General features: G+C 27.6%; 2 protein-coding genes across 6 annotated transcripts in view; both read right to left on the reverse strand.

The window, feature by feature from the left end:
• Positions 1–32: 32 nt before the first annotated feature.
• LOC111686275 (eukaryotic translation initiation factor 4E1) lies at positions 33–6857 on the reverse strand. Of its 2 annotated transcripts, XM_046951953.1 has the most exons (6): positions 3020–3533; positions 2296–2618; positions 1953–2197; positions 843–1017; positions 695–782; positions 33–630 (listed from the first exon to the last, which is right to left on the reverse strand). In XM_046951953.1, the coding sequence occupies exons 2-6, from the start codon at positions 2353–2355 to the stop codon at positions 470–472; spliced, it is 729 nt and encodes a 242-aa protein (XP_046807909.1). In that variant the 5' UTR covers positions 2356–2618; positions 3020–3533; the 3' UTR covers positions 33–469. The 2 variants fall into 2 exon arrangements, with proteins under 2 accessions (XP_046807909.1, XP_023304396.1); XM_023448628.2 differs by lacking the exons at positions 2296–2618; positions 3020–3533 and adding an exon at positions 6642–6857.
• A 2081-nt stretch (positions 6858–8938) lies between these two features.
• LOC111686260 (four and a half LIM domains protein 2) overlaps positions 8939–22098 on the reverse strand; it is a 52190-nt gene continuing 39030 nt past the window's right edge. Inside the window, exons 2-5 of one of the 4 annotated variants that reach the window (XM_046953028.1) lie at positions 14197–14459; positions 10092–10261; positions 9757–9943; positions 8947–9247 (exon numbers count right to left, since the gene is read on the reverse strand). In XM_046953028.1, coding sequence (XP_046808984.1) covers positions 9090–9247; positions 9757–9943; positions 10092–10261; positions 14197–14419 — 738 coding nt within the window. In that variant the 5' untranslated portion in view covers positions 14420–14459 and the 3' untranslated portion in view covers positions 8947–9089. Of the gene's footprint in view, positions 9248–9756; positions 9944–10091; positions 10262–14196; positions 14510–22098 lie in introns of all 4 variants that reach the window. The other 3 variants (XM_046953029.1, XM_023448610.2, XM_023448611.2) reach the window with 3 other exon arrangements.

Genomic DNA, 22098 nt, shown 5'->3' on the forward strand with positions numbered 1-22098 from the left:
TGTTATTAAAAACCAGCACTCAATTGTTTTTGTCTTTGTGTAGTTTTGGTAGGATGTTTAATAGAAATACAATAAATTTCTTTCAGCTTGTTAGTTTTAAAGTAAAAGATGTTTTGTTTTGCTATAGTTTGTGTTTGTCGTTGAATGTTTTTTTCATATTTTCCTAGTTTCAGTTGGTGCCTAAACTAAGGCTCGAAAATATTAGACAGTTGTTGAGCACATGCACAAGATAATTGCAAAAAGTAATTATAATTATCGAAAAGGAAGTTATAGGTTTAATGTTAGTAGTAAGAAGTATAAAATTGTGAGTATGGGGGTAGTTTTCTGTTGTTGTTGTTGTTGTTGCTGTTTTGTGTGCATGTGTTTTATGACAATGTATACTAACAGTTGTTGTAGTTGTTATTTCCGTTTTCTTTCATTATTCAACCATTCTCAAACATGTGTGTTTTCAAACAAAAACATAATTCATTTACAATGTATAAACGGATTTAACATTAGAGCCCGTTTTAACCATTGTATCCTTGTGCAGCTGATATTGCAAATTTTGACGACCCAAACGCAAAGCTTCTCTCAATTTATGGCCAATTTCTAAAGCGGCTTCTTCATTGTTGCCATTAGCAGTCCAAATAGCTAAAAAAAAAATCAAGTTTTATTAAGTTACACAGAACATTGTTGACCATAATAAGTTACTTACAAATTTTATTATTTTTATTACGTATATTGACTACGGCACCGCAAATTTGATCTGAATGATCGAAAGCTTCACCAATTAAACATAAAAGCTTAAAAAAAAACATTTTAAATTTTTGTTAGTTCCTTTTTTTAATGGTTCTTAAACTTACCACATCTAACCATAGATTATCCAATTCAGGTTTTGGACAACGGTTTAATGTTATAACCCAACGACCACCTTGTTTATTGGCAGCATCTTCCCACATTGGCCGGATGCCTTTCTTAAAGAGAGAGTAATCGCTACCAGTTTTAATATCAGATGGAGGCTTAATGTGGTTGTATAGGCTAAAAGTAAATAGAGAATATGATTAAAATATGTATGTTATAGACTGGTAAAAACACCACAGACTAACCAACAGATGAGACAAGTAAATAAACTATTCAAAAAGTGTAGTCAACAGACTAGTCTGTATGTAGAGTACTCTATACTATGTACTCAACAGACAAAAGAATAGAGCATTTAGTAGACTAGTCAAGTCCATAGACTAGTGAATACTCTAGTTTATAGACTAGTGAATAGTCTAGTTCATAGTCTAGTGAATAATCTAGTCTATAGACTAGTAAATAGCCTAGTCAGTGGACTAGTGAATAGTCTAGTCCATAGACTGTTGAGTGGTCTATGGATTAGTCCGTAGACCAGTCTATAATAGCCAGCAGACAAGTCCATAGACTAGTGAATAGCCTAGTCCATAGACTAGTGAATAGCCTAGTCCATAGACTAGTGAATAGCCTAGTCTATAGACTAGTGAATAGTCTAGTCAATAGACTAGTGAATAGCCTAGTCCATAGGCAATAGTCTAGTCCATAGACTAGTGAATAGCCTAGTCCATAGGCAATAGTCTAGTCCACAGACTACTGAATTGTCTAGTCCATAGACTAAAGTATTGTCCAGCCCATAGACTAGACTAGATGGTTTATGGATTAGCCCACATTGTAGTTAACAGACTAGCACAGCCCATAGACTAGACAACAGACTAAAATATAGAATAGCCAGCAGACAAGTCCATAGACTAGTCCATAGAGCACTTAATAGCACTTAATAGAGCACAGACTAATACATAAAGTGGCCAATAGACAGAACAATAGCCTATCCAATGAACTACTCCTTAGACTACTCAAAAGATAAGTCACTAGGCTTATCCATAATAGTTCATAGTTCATAAATTTGACTATTCATAAGTCCAAAAATAAAATCAAATAATTTTTAACGTTAAACTCACCTCCAGAAATCTTCAACGGTATCAAAGCTGGTTATTTCATTTTGCATATCTTCCCAGGATTTAGTACGATCATTTTCTAAATACCACAAAGTCCAGGTGTTCTGTAGGGGATGTTTGAACAAATGTTCAGGACGTACCTCCTCTTGATCAGGTTTGGTATTGGATTCCTCTTTGGCTTCAGGACGTCCGGCTGCTGGTGTAGGTTGAGCAGCGGCTGGAGCATTCTCCTTTTGTGTGGTAGAGTTCTAAAATAAAAAAAAATAAATAAATTTATTTTAAAGAGCAGAATTAGAAATAAAAACAACTTAAGTTATAATTATGTTAATTACACTTATTAACTTACTTTAAACAAATTTGGATTTGCAAAATTCTTCTTTCTATGAAAGTCGCTTTGAAACATCATGACACAAATATTTAAAACGAATAAATTATAATGAGTATAATACAAAAAAAATATGAACGAAGAACAACAAAATGTGTATTTTTTTGTTTTTGCTTCTTTTTTGACGTTAGTCAACAGCCAAGTTCTCTTAAGACAAGAGAATATGTTAGGATGATATTGTGTAAAATAATTTTACTTTTTTTATTATTATTATTTTTATTTACTGCTACCACACAAACAATCCAGCACAATAATTTTTTTATATATATTTTTTTTTGTTTCTACTTTATTTTTAAGGTGGGGTATGTAGAGTTAGATTTATTAAACAAAAGCAGAGTATAATTACAGAAAAAAATGCTCTTCTTACTAACCAAAATGGCAAAAAAACGTAAGAGAAACCACACAAAAAATTATGATCATACAAAGAGAAAAAATATCTACAAGTTGATGATCACACACAACAGAATTGCATATGAAAAAAAGAAAAAACAATAAAAGTTATTACAGAAATAAAGAGCTAAATGAGTACATATATGTTTAATTATTTTAGCAATGTTTGTGTGTAATAAAAGAAAGATCACCAGTGATCGTTTTAAAAATTAAATTAGACCAAATGCCATCTATAGAAAAAAATACCGTATGCAGTTTTTTTACACTTTTGGAATAGTGCTCTTGTTTTTTTTACCAAATTATGCTAATGACCTCGTTTTTCTTTGATTTTTATTTTAAATTCTTTTACTGTTCTTTTTTTTCCTCAGTGGGACCTGTTTTTTATTTGTATTTTCCGTTTTAGTTCACGTGTTTATCTTGTGCTTTTAATTCTTTATTATATTTGTTGTTGTCTTTTTGTCTGCTTGATCTTTTTGGTAAACGGCTTTTTAATATTTTGCAATTCCAAAAATTTGTTCGTATCTTGTCTTTTTTTTTGTTTGTTTAAAGAGAAATTTTTGTTTTAAATCTTGTAAAATAATGAAACTTCTTGAATGAAAATTTTTTTTATAAAACTTATCTCTCAAATTTATTATTTTTGTTGCATGTGTCACAAATTTGTAAAAAAAAAATATATAAAATAAAAATCCAAGGCAGTCTGGATTTCAAATGAAAACGAGTATTTTGTTACAGTGCGTTTTTTGTTTTTCTATCACAAGATCTTTTTATTTTTGCAATTTTACAATCGTAAAGTAAAAAATTTGGATTTTTTTAAAACTCGCTTATAAATTTACTGTTTATAGAATGATGTTTGTTTTCGAACTGATTGTTCATGTGCTAAAAAGGAGGAGAAGAAAAAAACGGTGATTTTGCAACAACACAGCCAGTCAGCCAGACAAACAAACACAACAAACACCACGATCATATATATACAACAAAATACTAAACAAAAGAGACAACGAAGAACATGACCAGAGATGGAAAATTATGCACTATGTAACTTTTAAAGCAAGTGTAAGCACATTTTTTTTAAGGTAAAACAAATGACCACAATTTATTGGTATTTCAAAAATTTGTATTGGAGTCGGTGTAGTTCAAAGGTTAAACAAATCGTTTGACTTTGTTTTAATGTTTGATATTATTTTGATGCCAATAGTGTTGGAGGAATAGATTTCAAGTGGCTTTTAATGAGATACTTATAGATGTTTGAGACTAAGATTTAGACGGTAGTTTAGTCTAAAGTCTGGGCTATAGTAGAGAATAAGTTTTACGTAAGTCTAATGACTGAATTATAGTTTAGTCTACAATTTTAAATCCTGTTTATTTTAAGGAAGAATTTAGTTTATAGTTCAGTCTTTACAATATATTATAATAAAGTCTTTATTATAGACTATATCTAGGCCAGACGTAGTTAGGCCCAAAATGCTAGATAATACTAAAGTCTAGTCTAAGGTTTTTTATAATCTAGTCTATAGTTTTAAATCTATACTAGAATTCTATTCTAGGACTTATTTTGTTCCAAGTCGATAACTCGACTATCGCCTGTGAAATAAGTCCAAAATTCGACTTTGTAAAAAAAAAGTCGAAAAAAGTTGAAAAAAATCGGTAAGTCGAAAAAAGACGAAAAGTTGAAAAAATTCGAAAAGTCGAAAACTCGAAAATAGTAGAAAAAAGGTCAAAAATAGTCAAAAATTTAAAAAAATTGGAAAAATAGTCAAAAACTCTAAAAATGTCAAAAAATTTACAAAAAATGTCGAAAAGTCGGTAAATGCCGACTATTTATAAAATTCTTAAAGTCTATAGGTTTAAAAGTCGACTTAAAATGAAAAAAAAGTTGAAAAATCGGCTTTTCATAAAATGCAAAATGTCGAAAAATCGACTTTTAACTAAATGCAAAAAGTAAAAAATCGACGTTCGTTTCAACTATCGAACCCTAGTCTATACATTAGTCAAAGTCTTGTCTATGGCTTAGACTAGAAGTCTAGACGATAGTCTATAGTTTAGTAAAGCAGTAAACTCGAAAAACACAAGAAAAGGACAAATAATACGGTTTTAATTTTTTCCATCTCTGATTTTTCCTACAGTTTCTTTTATTTATTCCTCCGTTAGATGTTGTTTTTGTTGGAATGAATTTGTTTTCAATTAAATATAAAATGAAAGTAAAATTGTTCAAGTCTATATGATTTATGTTTTTTTTTGTTTGTTTTACCGTTGCTAAAGTTATATATGTTTTGTAAGATCAGAAATGTCCAATCATTAAGACAGATATTATATAGGACTAATAATTGGATCATATACTGCAATAATGTTTACATGGAATTAGTTTTTGGATTACCAAAATGGATCATGTACTCGAATAACTTATGAAGCGGAGTTTGGGTTTAAATACTGAAGGCACTTTTTCATATTGAACTTTTTGCCGATATATTATTTCTGATATCATATTGATTTTTCAACACTGAATCAATAGTTTAGATATTTAATAATATGGTTGAAATAAATCAAGGTTAAAGTTCAATGTTTTCTTAAAAATAATAAATACCTATGTAAGGTTATAATGTTACACATAACATTCGGCTAAATACCTAGTTCCTATATGGTTAACGCATGCCAAATCAACAATTCGATGTTGAAAGGATGGAAAAACCTTTAATTTGGAACTACTATAGTGGACCTTATGTTTAGATATAGAATTAAAAAGAAAATATTAGCTAAACTCAACAAAAATAGTTTTTCAGTTTTTTGAATCAATGCAGATCCATATAGTGAAGAATGAGCAATAATTGGGTCCATGTTGGCAATACGATATAAAGGCAGGTCGAAAGTATCAGATCCCAAATGATTACAACAGCACTTTTGTATTTAAATTTTGATGAAATTAAGGTCTTCGAAAGGGTATACAATTTAACAAAGAATTTCACTGAGATTTAGAAAAAATGTCGAGATTCGCAACCTACAAAAGATCTAAAATATACTAAATTTGGTTCTGGTCACACCTTTGTTACATACTCACTGTCAAGAATTGCCAGCTATGATAATTTCTCCAGAAGATAGTACCTATAGGATCGATATTTGTAAGACATGTGTATTAACCATTACAACATATCGTCGGTAATAAATATGATTGAAAAACACAGTCTGTCTTTGAGGTACCTACCTACTTATAACTTAAAACAAAACTTTAATTTACATCAAGGTACAACTTTGTTTATGCCTATTAGATCACCGGGTAAAAACTATAACATTTATAACAATTACAGACAATACCTGACAAATGTTTTTGCCAAAGTTCATATTTCTCATTGATAAATAAGATATTTCATTCTTCTTTTGTCTAAATTTAGCACATTCTTTTCCAATAAGAAAATTCTAAATTTAACAATATTCTTCACGATATTACCAATAAATCAACTTCTATAATATATTCTAATGTAGGGTATAATATAAAACACAAAAATGCATACTAAATAAATTATTTTAGATATTCAAAATGATGATAAAACACAAGAAATTCTTTTTTGTGTTTAAGAATACACACTTTACAATAACAAATCTGCAGAACAACATGTAATTCTATTCGTAATTTACAGATATTTAACAAAGTAGCTCTCTTCAAAAATGTTCAATATTTTATTAGCAACTATAAAATAATAAAATGTTTAATATTTTAATTAAAAATAATGTAAACTTTACGAGAAATTTTATACAACGTGTATTTGTGGGTCAGAGGAAACATTTAGGAGAATCAACACACACACGCACAACACATTGCACTCACTCATTATTATGTATAAAATTCCACGACGTCTGCAGACATTTGTTGGTTGGTTTTGTCAATTGGAAATTTCAATAAGATATGAAAAAAACTATTAAATTACCTTTTCGTTTTCAGCCAAAACCATTTTGTTTGAGATAAATTAATTTCACTAGATATTTCACAAAATTAATACACTTTATAGGTGTACAATTAAATCAATTAGTTTTTCTATATATTTCTCTTTTTTGGTAATGTATTATTAATTCAATCCTCGTTTTTTATATTTTTCCTATTAACAAAAAAAAAATAGACGACTTCGTTTGACACATGTAGCCAAACTGCAGAGTTGTAAAAAAGCGTAATTAAAATAAAACATACTAACCAAAAAACTAAATAGATTTATTAATATTAGGATTTAATTGTTTGAAACCTTTAATTTATAATTAGTTTAAAATTGTATAATTGAAAAAATCTTTTTGGAACAGAAAAAAGTATAAGTATTACAATTAAAGTAATGCAACTGTGTAAAGATTTTTCGTGTCTGCTACTTTTTTTAACAATCCTGACAGCAGAGAAACAAGCCGAGCCAACATTTTCGACGGCGGCTGATGGGCAATTAATAGTCGACGGCAGTAGCTGGTTCGGGAAAAACGACGGCAACTTAAAGATTAACAATAATTGTTTATTTACCAACGAAATTTCGGTTTGTTGTTGAATAACAAGGTAAGCTTGGACGGACAGTTGACTCAGTCAGTTATTCGTAAGGGATTAGTAAGATTTAATATGTATGAGTTTGTATAACTTCCATAAGCAAACAAAAACTTGGCGGCCTTAACAATGAAAACAACAGATATAACGGTATTGTAGCAAATAAAAGAACATAACAATCCAAAATATTTTATTTAGATAGATAGATAGATAGATAGATAGAAGGATAGATAGATAGATAGATAGATAGATAGATAGATAGATAGATAGATAGAAGGATAGATAGATAGATAGATAGATAGATAGATAGATAGATAGATAGATAGATAGATAGATAGATAGATAGATAGATAGATAGATAATTATATAGATAGGTAGATAGATAGATAGATAGATAGATAGATAGATAGATAGATAGATAGATAGATAGATAGATAGATAGATAGATAGATAGATAGATAGATAGATAGATAGATAGATAGATAGATAGATAATAGATAGATAGATAGATAGATAGATAGATAGATAGATAGATAGATAGATAGATAGATAGATAGATAGATAGACATATAGATAGATAGATAGATAGATAGATAGATAGATAGATAGATAGATAGATAAGTTTTTTCTAAATGGTTTTTTCTGAATAGATCTGTTGTAATACCTTTCTACCACATACATACATATTAATCCTCAAGTTCTTAGTCTTTTAATAATCATCAGGAAATCCTAAACTATGTCCTCTTTTAAAATTTCTAACGATCTGTTTGAGAAAAATTCGAAAGAAAACAACATGTTTTTATTACATAATATTTATTTATTTCATCTGTTTACGAAAATACATTTAATAGTTTATTATTTGCCATTTTGTTTGCTTTATGGTTTTTCACATTTTTTATTTATCAATCAATAACGTAAAATTAAATTAATAAAATTACATACATATAATATTTAACAAATTTCAAATAAATTTTATATATTACTTTTTTGTGTTTTATTCATAATAAAATAATTTAAAAGTTGAAAATATTTTTTAAAAATGATGTTTTTAATAAAATTATTAACAATTAAGTAAATTTTATTTCTTTTATTTTTAAAGCCATTAGTTGTTTGCTAGAAAACAGTATATAGGAATTTACCGCAAAAAAAAATTAAGAAAATAATTTGATAGTTTTAGTTATTAATAATTTTATTGTTGATATAAGGGAATTTGTGTTTTTTTCTAATAAACAATTATATTGTTCTGTTTTAATTATATAAGTTGTTATTAGTTTTAATAGTTATTAGGATAAAAATGATTTTGAAAGAAAGAAAATTAAGAAAATATATAGAATTATTATATATAAAAGAGAATATAATTGAACAAAAAATTATAAAAAAATAAATATTAAATAAAATATACATTAATGTTTATAACTATAACCCAAGGTTAGGAAAATCATAATAAAGTAATAAAAAGTGTTAAATAATTTGTATTAAAATTAAAGAAAATTATAAAATTTTCCATTTATTTTTTTAATTTTTATTGTGCATTTTTATTTAAATTTATACGAAAATATTTTAAAATATTTCCGGGAGATATTCTTTTTTAATTTCGTATGAAATGCATGTTTTTTTTAAATGTGTTTTTAATTTGTAGTTTCGTTTTTTTTAGTTTTGATAAAAATTTTTTAATAATAAATTTTAAATAAATTTCTTCTTTTTAAATTTAAAAGAAATTTTAATAATGTTTATTTAAGTTTTAGAAATTTTATTGCTCCAATTTGTTTCATTTATTTAGAATTTGCATTTATTTTTTTAAGCTTTTTTCCATTTGTTCAAATTTTCAAAGCTATTTGTTCCGCTGGCGCCAATAATAATTTTACATCAATTTTTGTTTGGCACATTCGGGACAAATGATATCGGGTCCATCAGTAATGAAACCACGTCCGACTAGACTAGTCTTGCAGCTGGCGCATACAAAGCAATCATGATGCCAGTGACGATCTTCAAATGAAATAAAACGAGTGCCGCCAATACCTTTAAAAAGAGTAGAAAAGAAATAAATACATTTTTGTATTAAAAAAGATAGATAGAAAGATAGATAGATAGATAGATAGATAGATAGATAGATAGATAGATAGATAGATGGATATATAGATAGATAGATAGACAGATAGATAGATAGATAGATAGATAGATAGATAGATAGATAGATAGGTAGATAGATAGATAGATAGATAGATAGATAGATAGATAGATAGATAGATAGACAGATGGATATATAGATATATAGGTAGATAGATAGATAGATAGATAGATAGATAGATAGATAGATAGATAGATAGATAGATAGATAGATAGATAGATAGATAGATAGATAGATAGAAAGATAGATAGATAGATAGATAGATAGATAGATAGATAGATAGATAGATTGATAGATAGATAGATAGATAGATAGATAGGTAAATAGATAGATAGATATATAGATAGATAGATAGATAGATAGATAGATAGATAGATAGAAAGATCCAACTCCAACTTACCAGTTATAGGCTTTACACATGAAGTGCAGCGTTTAGCAAACAATTCACCGAAACAATCGGCACAATAGGGTTTCTCATCACGACTAGTAAAACGTTGTCCGGCCAAAGTTATATTGCAGTGAGTGCAAGTGAAGCACTCACGATGCCAGGGTTCATTTTTGTAGGTAACACCACCAGAAGTAATGACCTGTAATTTATCAAGTTATAGTAACAGATACAAATTTTAGAAGTTCCAAAACAAAAAAATTGGACTTTATTAATAATTTAAAAAGTCAACTTTTCGACTTTTTGGAACAGTCGAATGTGTGTGTGTTTTTTGTTTGTTAATTTCTTACCTTATTGCATTTAATGCATCGAGTAGCAAATTTCTCCTCATAACAGCCGGCACAATAGATTTCCTGTTCACGAGGGATGAATGACTTGGTGCCAATGGCAGTTTTGCAAACGCAGCAACAGAAACAGTTCTCATGCCATTGCCTGGTCTTGTATTCCATTTTCTTTGTGCCTTTAAATAGAAATGAATTTTAAGAGATATTATTAATAATTTTTAGTAAAAAAAGGAAAAAAAATAAATATAGAAACTGAAATGCAACCCTGCAGTTAGTGAAACTATAGAATATGATGTGTTATGTTACTCTGTATGTTTTAAAAGAGAAATTGTGAACATTGTGAGGCAAAGTTGTTTAGATTTTCTTTAATGTTGTTTGTTTTAAAAATGCAACTCTGTAAAATATGTCACAAAATTTTACTGCTAGTTTTTGTTTGTTTTGCAAAAAATAACCCTTTTTAATTGAAAACAATAACATTTATTTCTTTTACGGCATTATCTTTTCAAGTACGTGTAATTTCCCACATTTTAAAACTTTGTATCTCATTATTTACATATCTTTCAATTGTTTATTATTTAATTCAAAAAGTTTCATTTATAACAAATACATACATATCATTTTATTCAACATATTTTATGGCTTTAGTTCACGCGATATTAAATGAAAATGAAATTTATTTTGAAGAAAAATCTCTTTAAATTCAAATTTATCAGAAAATTAACCAAAAAAAATCTATATAAAGTTTATTCTAAAGTTTTTGACTTTGAGCTATTGGCATATTTTATTTATTTATTGTTTTTCTTTTAAGTTCAAAAACACGCAAATGTTTTCAAATTGAAGTTTAAGTTTATTGATCGATTAATGATAAAATAATGGTAGTTTAAACTAACAAATATTGATTTGAAAGTATTATCTATATAGTTTCATAAATATATTTCCAATGATTTTTTTTAAATGACCCACATTTGCAAATTCTTCCTTAAAAAAACATGTTGCTTTCATTTTGATTTTTTTTGTTTTCGATTACTTTGACCTGAAAACATTCAATGAAGATTATTTATTGCTAGAATTAAACTATTTGTTGTACATAAACATACACCTATTAGGGAAAAATTAAAGAAAATTTATGATGACGAGACATGATTTGTTTTTGCAGTAAATAAAATTAATATTCAGTCTGCTAAAACTCTTTTATTAGAATTATTATTATTACTCTTCTATAACAAGTATCTATACAATTTTATTATTAAAACAGATATAGCAGATGTCGTGTGGAAAATAAGTTGGTAACCAAATTAAATAACAGCAAAAAAAAAAAAAAACAGAAAAAATCAAAATAACAAAAAAGCAATTATTGTATTATGCTAATTTATAAATAATTGCTTAGCATTTAGGTCTATGAACTTTGTAAAAATAATTAAATCTACTTTATACTACTATTTTAAATAATTATACTTAACATGTTATTTTATTTATAAAAAAAAAAACATAAATTGTGCAGGTTGTTACACTTCAAAGCACCATGTTTTTATTTCATTGTTTAATAAAGTGTAATATTGTTTATAGTTTTTTTAATAATATCAGCAAAAATTTGTAAACTTTAAAAAAAGTTTGTCATAAAGGCAAATTATTTAAAACAATATCTGTTTTGTTCTTTAATAATTATTGCTTTAGGGCCAATCTTTTAGTGAAGGATTTGGGTTTTTGGGTAGTTAGTTAAATTTGTTTGCTAGTTTAAGCTCCCAATGGTAATGGTTTAAACTAAAGCAAGAAATGCAATTAAAATTAACATTAAAATGATTGATTTATCGATTAGTATAAATTATAGGGACTTTACAATATATTATTTTGTCTTTAACTCAAAAACTTCAAAGGGGATTAACATCAGAATCAATTTTATTAGATTAGCTGATCTGATTATTAATTGGCATTTGATTGACAACTCAAAAACCCGCCCTAAATGATGATGGCAAATCGGGACAGTTTAATTTTTTTCCGGTTTAAATCACCCATAAAGGTTTTAACTACGTTTTTTATTTAAAAAAAAACTTTAAACTTTAGTCCAGACTAAGGTTCTGACATTGGGCTACACAAAGATTCAGACCTTAGACTTGTCTATAGTTAGGTATATGGGCTAAACTATAAAACGACTGTTCAGTCTATACTATTTATGAGACTATAGACTAGACAATTGTTTAGTCTATTATAGTTCAGACTAAAGACTAGATTAAAGTTTAGGGTATAAAATAGACTATAATTTCAACCATAGACTAAACCATAGGTTAAACTATATAACACGATGAAGTCCAAAGTAGACTATAGACTAGATTTTGTTTCAGACTATAGTCGGAACAGTAGTTCAGACTACAGACTGAAGTATAGTTTAGACTATAAACAAGGTTAATGTAGATTAAAGACTAGATTACACAAGACTTGATTATAGACTCCAGACTATGGATGACAATACTGACCGTACACTAAACAATGGTCCATACTATAAACTATGGACCAATTGTTTATGCTATAAAATAGACTTTAGATTAAGAATATAGCTCAGATTGTTATTGTCTAAACTATAGAAAATACTACAAACTAGACTATAGCCAAGACATTAGTTGGACTATAATCTGGCTTATAGGTTAGTCTATAACCTAGACTATAATTTAGACAAAATATTAGAATAAGTTAAAGCTATACGCTAGAGTATAGTATAGACTATAAACTTGACTTAAGTCCATCTTAAAACCAGATTATAGACTAGAGTATAGTCCATACTTTAAACTAGATATAGTCCAGACTATAAACTTCACTATATATTAGACTATATTCCCGACTATACATTTGTCTTTAGATCAGACTATAAACTAGATTATAGTTTTAACTATAGACACTATTAAATGGACTATAGTCCATCACGAAAGGCAAATTTCAGACTATAGACTAGACTCCACCCCAGACTATAAACTAGATTATGGTTTAGACTATAAAAAACTCTATTGTCTGGGCTATAGACATTCCTAAAGTTAAGACTATAAACTGGATTATAGATTACAATATTAAGCCCGGGCTTCTAGACAAAATATATATCCTAGGCTATAGTTCAACATTATAGATTAGACTATAGTCCAGGCTATAGAATGAACTACACTCCAGCCTATAAAATAAATTATGATATAGACAGACTATAGACTTAAGTATAGTTAAGACTATAAACTGTATTATAGGCTATAGACAAACTAGAGACTGGAAATTTATTAAGAATTTTGACTGGGCTATAGTTAAATTTTTAGACTAGAATCTAGATAAGACTACACTATATAATACAAAGTTTATAGTCTCGACTACAATGGAGTCTATAGTATATAGATCAGCCTATAGTTTTGACTATTGTCAGTATATAATCGATACTAGTTTCTTTTGTGTATCTGTATGTAAGACTAATGTAGTTCAATCTTTAGACTAGAATATAGTTAAGTCTATACTAAATAATACATAGTCCATAGTCTAGACTATAGTTCTGTATATAATCGCTACTAGTTTCTTGTGTGCATCTGGATAAAAATATTTTTTTTTTATATTTTTTAAAGATCAAACAGTTATGTTTTAAAAATAGACATGTATTTGATTATATTTTCAATGATAATGTCATCATAAATAACTAAGCTAATCTAAAGTTTACTTTTTGATCTTTAAAATTATAGTTTGAAACACGTTTTCAAAATTTCTCTCTAATATATGATGTCAGTTATTGAACATTTTAAAATGATGCGTGATTCATCTTTTTTTTATATTTCAAATCAAGATTATTTCTAATATTATTTTATATTTTTGGTAAAAAATAACATAACAATTTATAATTTATTAATGTTAAAATAAAAAAATATTTTGACACTCGTGTATATAATTAACAGTGGGCGTCTATTATATTATGAATAAAAACTATCAAAGTTCTATTGTATTAAAAAAAAAAGAAATTTCTTAACTGATGTCATAAATTGGGAGAAAAAAAAACGAAAACTAAAATAATACTTAAATGACTCATCATTCCTCCATCATTCATCTTTCTGCTAAATGTCGTAATTATTAAAAAAAAAAAAAAAAAAACATTTACCTGCTTTTGTTAATTTTGGATCGCCCAGACGACAAAAGTCACCGAGAGCACAATAAAATTTAAGATTTTCCTCACGTGCCGAAGCATTTGGCAGGAACATACTTAACACCGCAATATCTTCATTATTTTCTTTGGCTTTTTTAATGCGATCGGCACCGATCGTTTTGGTTTGTAGGTGTAAACGGGATTTCATGCGCGACGATAAAACATCAACATCGGTCATTTTGTTTAAGAGTTTATTTTCTTGCTTATTTGTTTATTTTCTGTTTAATTGGTTTTATTAAATTGATTTGTTCTTAGTTTTTCTTGTTTACTTTAGAAAAGATTTTAAATAAGAATTGTTTTTAAAGTGGAGATTTTCAAAGTTTTATTTAGAACTGGATTTTTTTAATAACAAATAAAAAGTGGGAGCCTCTTTTTTTAGGGCTTAACTTTGCAGCAAAACTTTTAATTTCCTATTGTTTCGTTTCTTTAATGCGGAAATTCGCTACGCAACCGGTCTTATTGTATACAAACAGTAACAAATTTGATTATTTTTTCAAGAGTTATACAAAAAACTTCAAATAAATGTTTCTTTTTTATTTATTTTATTTTTGTTAATTTTCTAAAAATAACTTTAATGACACGATCATTCATGCAGAAGTTGTACAACTAATTTCTCATGTTCATTGTTTTTTGTAAACTTTTAATGAAAATAAAACTTAATCAAGCTATTTAGATAGATTTATTTCAATAGTTAAACAAAAAACATTAAAATAATTTGTGTAAATTAAATTTTACAAAAATGGTGTTAATTTCCTTTCGCTATTGGTCACTTCAAACCATATAAGTTCATCATTTCCTCTCAATTATAACAATTTTGAGAGGCAATACATATAATAAAAAAAACGAATTCTTAGAAATTTATTTTTATAATTTGCTTATAAAAACTTTTACTTTTTCTATTAAATTAATTTGTTTTTAAGCTTAAAATTGTACATGATTTATGGCTAATTAATTTATCATATTTTTTTTCTTTAAATTTCTTATAATTTTTTAATGGTTTTAATCTTTTTTTCTTAGCCTTATGGAAATGATGTCATTTTGAGATTTTAGTTAGAAACATTAATGATGATGGCACGTTTTTATAGACCCATAGTCTGCTATGTCCAAAAAGTGCCAAACAAAATTTGTGTTTTTTGTCAGAATTATTTGTTAAGTTAAAAAATACTATTGTTTTTAACTAGACTACACTAAAGATTAGACTAGACTATAGACTAGGCTATAGACTAGACTATAGACTAGACTATAGACTAGACTATAGACTAGACTATAGACTAGACTATAGACTAGACTATAGACTAGACTATAGACTAGACTATAGACTAGACTATAGACTAGACTATAGACTAGACTATAGACTAGACTATAGACTAGACTATAGACTAGACTATAGACTAGACTATAGACTAGACTATAGACTAGACTATAGACTAGACTAGACTATTTACTAAACTAATAACTAGAATATAGATTAGACCATAGACTAGACTATAGAATAGGCTATTGACTAGAATATAGGCTATGGATTAGTCTTTAGATAACACTTTAAATAGACTAAAGATTCGACTATAGGTTATACTATAGAATACTCTATAGAGTAGTCTTAAGACAACTAGAAAACAGAATAAACCATTAAAAAATAAGAAAAGTATTCAACTCAAATTGTTTTGCGATTCATAATGAAACTATAACCAATGAAGGGGCGATCTTCAAAAAAAATATTTGATTTATGTTATTAATATTGAATTTTTTCAATTTTAAGTTGAATTAAATTATACAATTTACACATTTGCAAATAAATTTTTAATTTTATTTTCATTTTATAGCCGTCATTAAATGTGTTGTTTTGAAGTTAATACGAATTTACGAATTTTATAGATCAATTTGTAATAACCAAATAAGGTGTTTATTATAGAACATATTTTTTTTTTTGAAATTTGAATATTTAAACTACTAATTAAGAAACACATGTAAATGAGTAACTAAATATTTTATTAAAAAAAGTTTTCAAAATAGTGGTTTGAAACGATTATAGAGGGCGCTTTAAAACGTGTCCATATTTTTTTACCTAAGAATTTGCTAATTTTGTAGTCGAGTGTGTTGAAACTATAAAATTATTTATTTTTGTTTTTTTTTTTACAATTCAACAATTGCATTAAAGTATTTCCTATATTTACATATTTAAATATAAAAGCGAAACATTTTAAAGTGTTAATTTTTTTGTGCGAATTTTTTAAATAAATGTTTCTACAAGCAACTATTTTTTTAATTATATGTTATTAATAATAACAACAATCTAAACTAAAATGAAATATTTAAGTAGTTATGAATTGAATATTTAACTATTAAAAAAAATTATTTGTGCAAAATATAAATAATTAATATTATGAATAATAACATTAGTTATTTGCCTACGTTCGATATAAAAATGTTGAACAGATTGTTGAATTTCACACAACCTAAGGGTATTAAAATGACAAACTATTTATTTATTAGTAAATAATTACACCAATTCCATTTGAATTTTAGATATTATATAGTCAAGGCTTATGTTTGGTATAGTTATTCATAAATAGTCAAGATATAAATATATATTCAAGGCCATAGTATGATCAAATGTCAAGAACATAGACTGATCTATAGTCAATACTATAGTCTAATCTGTAGTCAAGACTATAGACAGATCTATAGTCAAGACTATAGACTGATCTATAGTCAAGACTAAAGATTGATCTATAGTCAAGACCATAGTCTGATCTATAGTCAAGAATAAAGATTGATCTATAGTCAAGACTAAAGATTGATCTATAGTCAAGACTAAAGATTGATCTATAGTTAAGACCATAGTCTGATCTATAGTAAGGACTATAGACTGATCTATAGTCATGACTGTAGACTGTATACAGTCAAGACTATAGACTGATCTATAGTCAAGACTACAGACTGATCTATAGTCAAGACTATAGACTGATCTATAGACAAGACTATAGACTGATCTATAGTCAAGACTATAGACTGATCTATAGTCAAGACTATAGACTGATCTATAGTCAAGACTATAGACTGATATATAGTCAAGACTATAGACTGATCTATGGTCAAGGCTATATACTGATCTATAGTCAAGACTATGGACTGATCTATTTTCAAGACTATAGACTGATCAATAGTCAAGACTATAGACTGATCTACAGTAAAGACTATAGACTGATCTATAGATAAGACTATAGACTGATCTTAGTAAATACTATAGACTGATCTATAGTCAAGACTACAGACTGATCTATAGATAAGACTATAGACTGATCTTAGTAAATACCATAGACTGATCTATAGTCAGATATACATACAGATATATAATAATGACTATATATTAGAGATATATCTACATTCAAGACTTGTCTACAGACGCAATTACAATTGGTTCGCTTGGAATTAAAAATTATGAAATACCACTAGAAATTGAAATAAAATTGAAATGGTGTAGGTTTATTAATACGTATTTAGAATACGCACATACCTATAAATTTCCTAGTTAATTATCTAGTTATTGTATTTAGACTACATATCAAATTGTTAGATATATAATCAATAGTTAGACAAGAATGTCACAGTGACAAATGTAATTTAATATTTATATATAAAAATTACATTTATTCGGGATATATAATCAGACCTACACAAATCGTGTTTTATTATATGCATATATAAAAAAGCATATTATTTATTATTTTATTAAATTTAACATACATTTATGACACTTTATATAATGATAATTATGTGACTGCATTTGAAAATGTCTTTGAAACTTTATGTTGAGCAACAAGTATCTTTCGACACCAGCCAGACTTAGATACGCCTTTGCATTTTTGTACCTGATTTTTGTTAAGGTTTTTTTTCTGTTTTTGTTTTAAACAATTTTGTTTGTTTAAAATTGTTAATGACCAGCAGAGGCCTTAAAACTATATTTTAAAGCCGGAAATTTGTTAAAACAATGTATGAGAGGAAATATTTTCTAGGGGCATAAGTAACTTTCTGAATGCTTAGGAAAGTAAAAAAAGAACAATTTTATTTAGAGACCTGGCTAACAACCCACAGTAGAAGTGCGCGATTCTTAACAGATATTTTTCACTCTGTTTTACTACGGCGGCCAAATGGTCATCGGCTACCTCTTTCGTAAGTTAGAATATAATTATTATAGAACAAAACTTTCTGGCTTTCAACAGAACCAGTACCCATTTGTTTTGTTTTTCTCCTTTAGCCGATCACCATGTAAATGTAAAATTTCTCTTTTTAATACTAATTAAAGTGTCAACTTATAATCAAACTATAAAAATGCAAAATACAAAACAAGACTAAAAATATTAAAAAATAACAAGCATTTAAATATTTTTAATATGGAGTTGACAAATTTGTTTTGCATTTCTTTTGCTTTTTCTTCACCTTAAATAATAAAAGTATTGAAAAATCATTGTTATTTATGTGTCATTTAAATTGACTGACTATTTATGCAGTAGTATTAATGTCAATTGTTTTTGTTGTCTTTATTTCACATGACATTCAAAATAATAAAATACATTTTTTTAACTAATAATAAGTTTTTAGTTTTTTTTTTGTAATGTCATTTTATTGGCCATTAAATGCATTGCCATGCACTATTAGTTTTTTTTTCAACCACGATTTACTCTACAATGTGTTCACAGGTTGTTTTAAATTGTATGTAAGGTAGTGAAAAGGCAAATAATAGTGTGCAAAACTATGTCTCTTAATTGAAAACAACTTATTTATCATATCTTTGCTCTGTGATTAGCCTATATGTTTTATACTCTGTGTGCAAATTTCATTCATTGCTATTGACGTTTGCTGTCAATAACACAGTTTATTCATTTACTAATATCGTCTTTATTGTTGACAAATCTATTTGAATTGTAATAGAAAATGAAATAATAAAAATATTACAATTTCGAATGATCAATATACATACATATAGTTTCAGTTTAGTTCTAGTTCAGTTCTAGTTCATTTCTAGTTCAGTTCTAGTTCAGTTCTAGTTCAGTTCTAGTTCAGTTCTAGTTCAGTTCTAGTTCAGTTCTAGTTCAGTTATAGTTCAGTTCTAGTTCAGTTCTAGTTCAGTTCAGTTCTAGTTCAGTTCTAGTTCAGTTCAGTTCTAGTTCAGTTTTAGTTCAGTTTTAGTTCAGTTCTAGTTCAGTTCAGTTCTAGTTCAGTTTTAGTTCAGTTCTAGTTCAGTTCTAGTTCAGTTCTAGTTCAGTTCTAGTTCAGTTCTAGTTCAGTTCTAGTTCAGTTCTAGTTCAGTTCTAGTTCAGTTCTAGTTCAGTTCTAGTTCAGTTCTAGTTCAGTTCTAGTTCAGTTCTAGTTCAGTTCTAGTTCAGTTCTAGTTCAGTTCTAGTTCAGTTCTAGTTCAGTTCTAGTTCAGTTCTAGTTCAGTTCTAGTTCAGTTCTAGTTCAGTTCTAGTTCAGTTCTAGTTCAGTTTCTAGTTCAGTTCTAGTTCAGTTCTAGTTCAGTTCTAGTTCAGTTCTAGTTCAGTTCTAGTTCAGTTCTAGTTCAGTTCTAGTTCAGTTCTAGTTCAGTTCTAGTTCAGTTCTAGTTCAGTTCTAGTTCAGTTCTAGTTCAGTTCTAGTTCAGTTCTAGTTCAGTTCTAGTTCAGTTCTAGTTCAGTTCTAGTTCAGTTCTAGTTCAGTTCTAGTTCAGTTCTAGTTCAGTTCTAGTTCAGTTCTAGTTCAGTTCTAGTTCAGTTCTAGTTCAGTTCTAGTTCAGTTCTAGTTCAGTTCTAGTTTTCAGTTCAGTTCTAGTTCAGTTCTAGTTCAGTTCTAGTTCAGTTCTAGTTCAGTTCTAGTTCAGTTCTAGTTCAGTTCTAGTTCAGTTCTAGTTCAGTTCTAGTTCAGTTCTAGTTCAGTTCTAGTTCAGTTTCTAGTTCAGTTCTAGTTCAGTTCTAGTTCAGTTCTAGTTCAGTTCTAGTTCAGTTCTAGTTCAGTTCTAGTTCAGTTCTAGTTCAGTTCTAGTTCAGTTCTAGTTCAGTTCTAGTTCAGTTCTAGTTCAGTTCTAGTTCAGTTCTAGTTCAGTTCTAGTTCAGTTCTAGTTCAGTTCTAGTTCAGTTCTAGTTCAGTTTCTAGTTCAGTTCTAGTTCAGTTCTAGTTCAGTTCTAGTTCAGTTCTAGTTCAGTTCTAGTTCAGTTCTAGTTCAGTTCTAGTTCAGTTCTAGTTCATTCTAGTTCAGTTCTAGTTCAGTTCTAGTTCAGTTCTAGTTCAGTTCTAGTTCAGTTCTAGTTCAGTTCTAGTTCAGTTCTAGTTCAGTTCTAGTTCAGTTCTAGTTCAGTTCTAGTTCAGTTCTAGTTCAGTTCTAGTTCAGTTCTAGTTCAGTTCTAGTTCAGTTCTAGTTCAGTTCTAGTTCAGTTCTAGTTCAGTTCTAGTTCAGTTCTAGTTCAGTTCTAGTTCAGTTCTAGTTCAGTTCTAGTTCAGTTCTAGTTCAGTTCTAGTTCAGTTCTAGTTCAGTTCTAGTTCATTCTAGTTCAGTTCTAGTTCAGTTCTAGTTCAGTTCTAGTTCAGTTCTAGTTCAGTTCTAGTTCAGTTCTAGTTCAGTTCTAGTTCAGTTCTAGTTCAGTTCTAGTTCAGTTCTAGTTCAGTTCTAGTTCAGTTCTAGTTCAGTTCTAGTTCAGTTCTAGTTCAGTTCTAGTTCAGTTCTAGTTCAGTTCTAGTTCAGTTCTAGTTCAGTTCTAGTTCAGTTCTAGTTCAGTTCTAGTTCAGTTCTAGTTAGTTCTAGTTCAATTCTAGCTTAGTTCTAGTTTAGTTCTAAAATTCAATTGGAAATAGTGTAATACTATTAGCAGACAAATGCATTGATATTTCAATACATTTAAATGTAATACTGCAACACATTTTTTGTTGACAAATTTTGTTGGTACAATTGCAAATAAACAAAATAATAAAAATCTCATATTTAGCAACAATAAAAATTAAACGCCGACAATTAGTTGACAGTTTAAGATGACCTCCGATAAGTCATTAAAAAAGATGGTTGTTTTAAAATATATTTTAAAGTTTTACTTATTTTAAATTTTACAATGTAAAACTAAGTGCCCCTAATGTAAGCCAACATATCAGCAGGTATTTTTTTGATTTTCAAAACTATTTCCCTGTTATGTAAACTATATTTTTGTACATAAATAATTATTTGTTAAGACATTAAAAAATAAACAAACTAAAAAGAAATAACATAAAATATTAATAAAAACATGCAAAAAAAAAAATTAATTAAAATCGTAACACGCATTAAAATACATATTATTTTCATTTTATTATTGTATTTTTTGTTCGATAACATATGGGAGTTTAAAAAGTTTTAATTTTTGCTCACATGCAATTCGAATAAATTGATATCAATTATTCAAGACGCGTTTTACAAGTTCAAAACTTTCAAGCGCCAAAAATGTGTTAAGACATGGACAGACATGTTTAACCGAAAAATACTTGCACTTTCATTATTGGGAGTTTACTTTTAAGAAATTTTAAGTAATACTAAAAATGTAAATTAACTCCTGTAGGGCTTAAGTGTTCTAAAAAACTGAATATGCATATGAAATAATTGTAAAAAATAAAAAATTTAACTGAAATACAAATTTAAAAAAGTAACTAAGTAACAAACTAACTAACTAACTATGTATCTATCTATCTATCTATCTATCTATCTATCTATCTATCTATCTATCTATCTATCTATCTATCTATCTATCTATCTATCTATCTATCTATCTATCTATCTATCTATCTATCTATCTATCTATCTATCTATCTATCTATCTATCTATCTATCTATCTATCTATCTATCTATCTATCTATCTATC

The sequence above is a fragment of the Lucilia cuprina genome, chromosome 5, assembly GCF_022045245.1.
Source record: "Lucilia cuprina isolate Lc7/37 chromosome 5, ASM2204524v1, whole genome shotgun sequence".
Taxonomy (NCBI): Eukaryota; Metazoa; Arthropoda; class Insecta; order Diptera; family Calliphoridae; genus Lucilia; species Lucilia cuprina.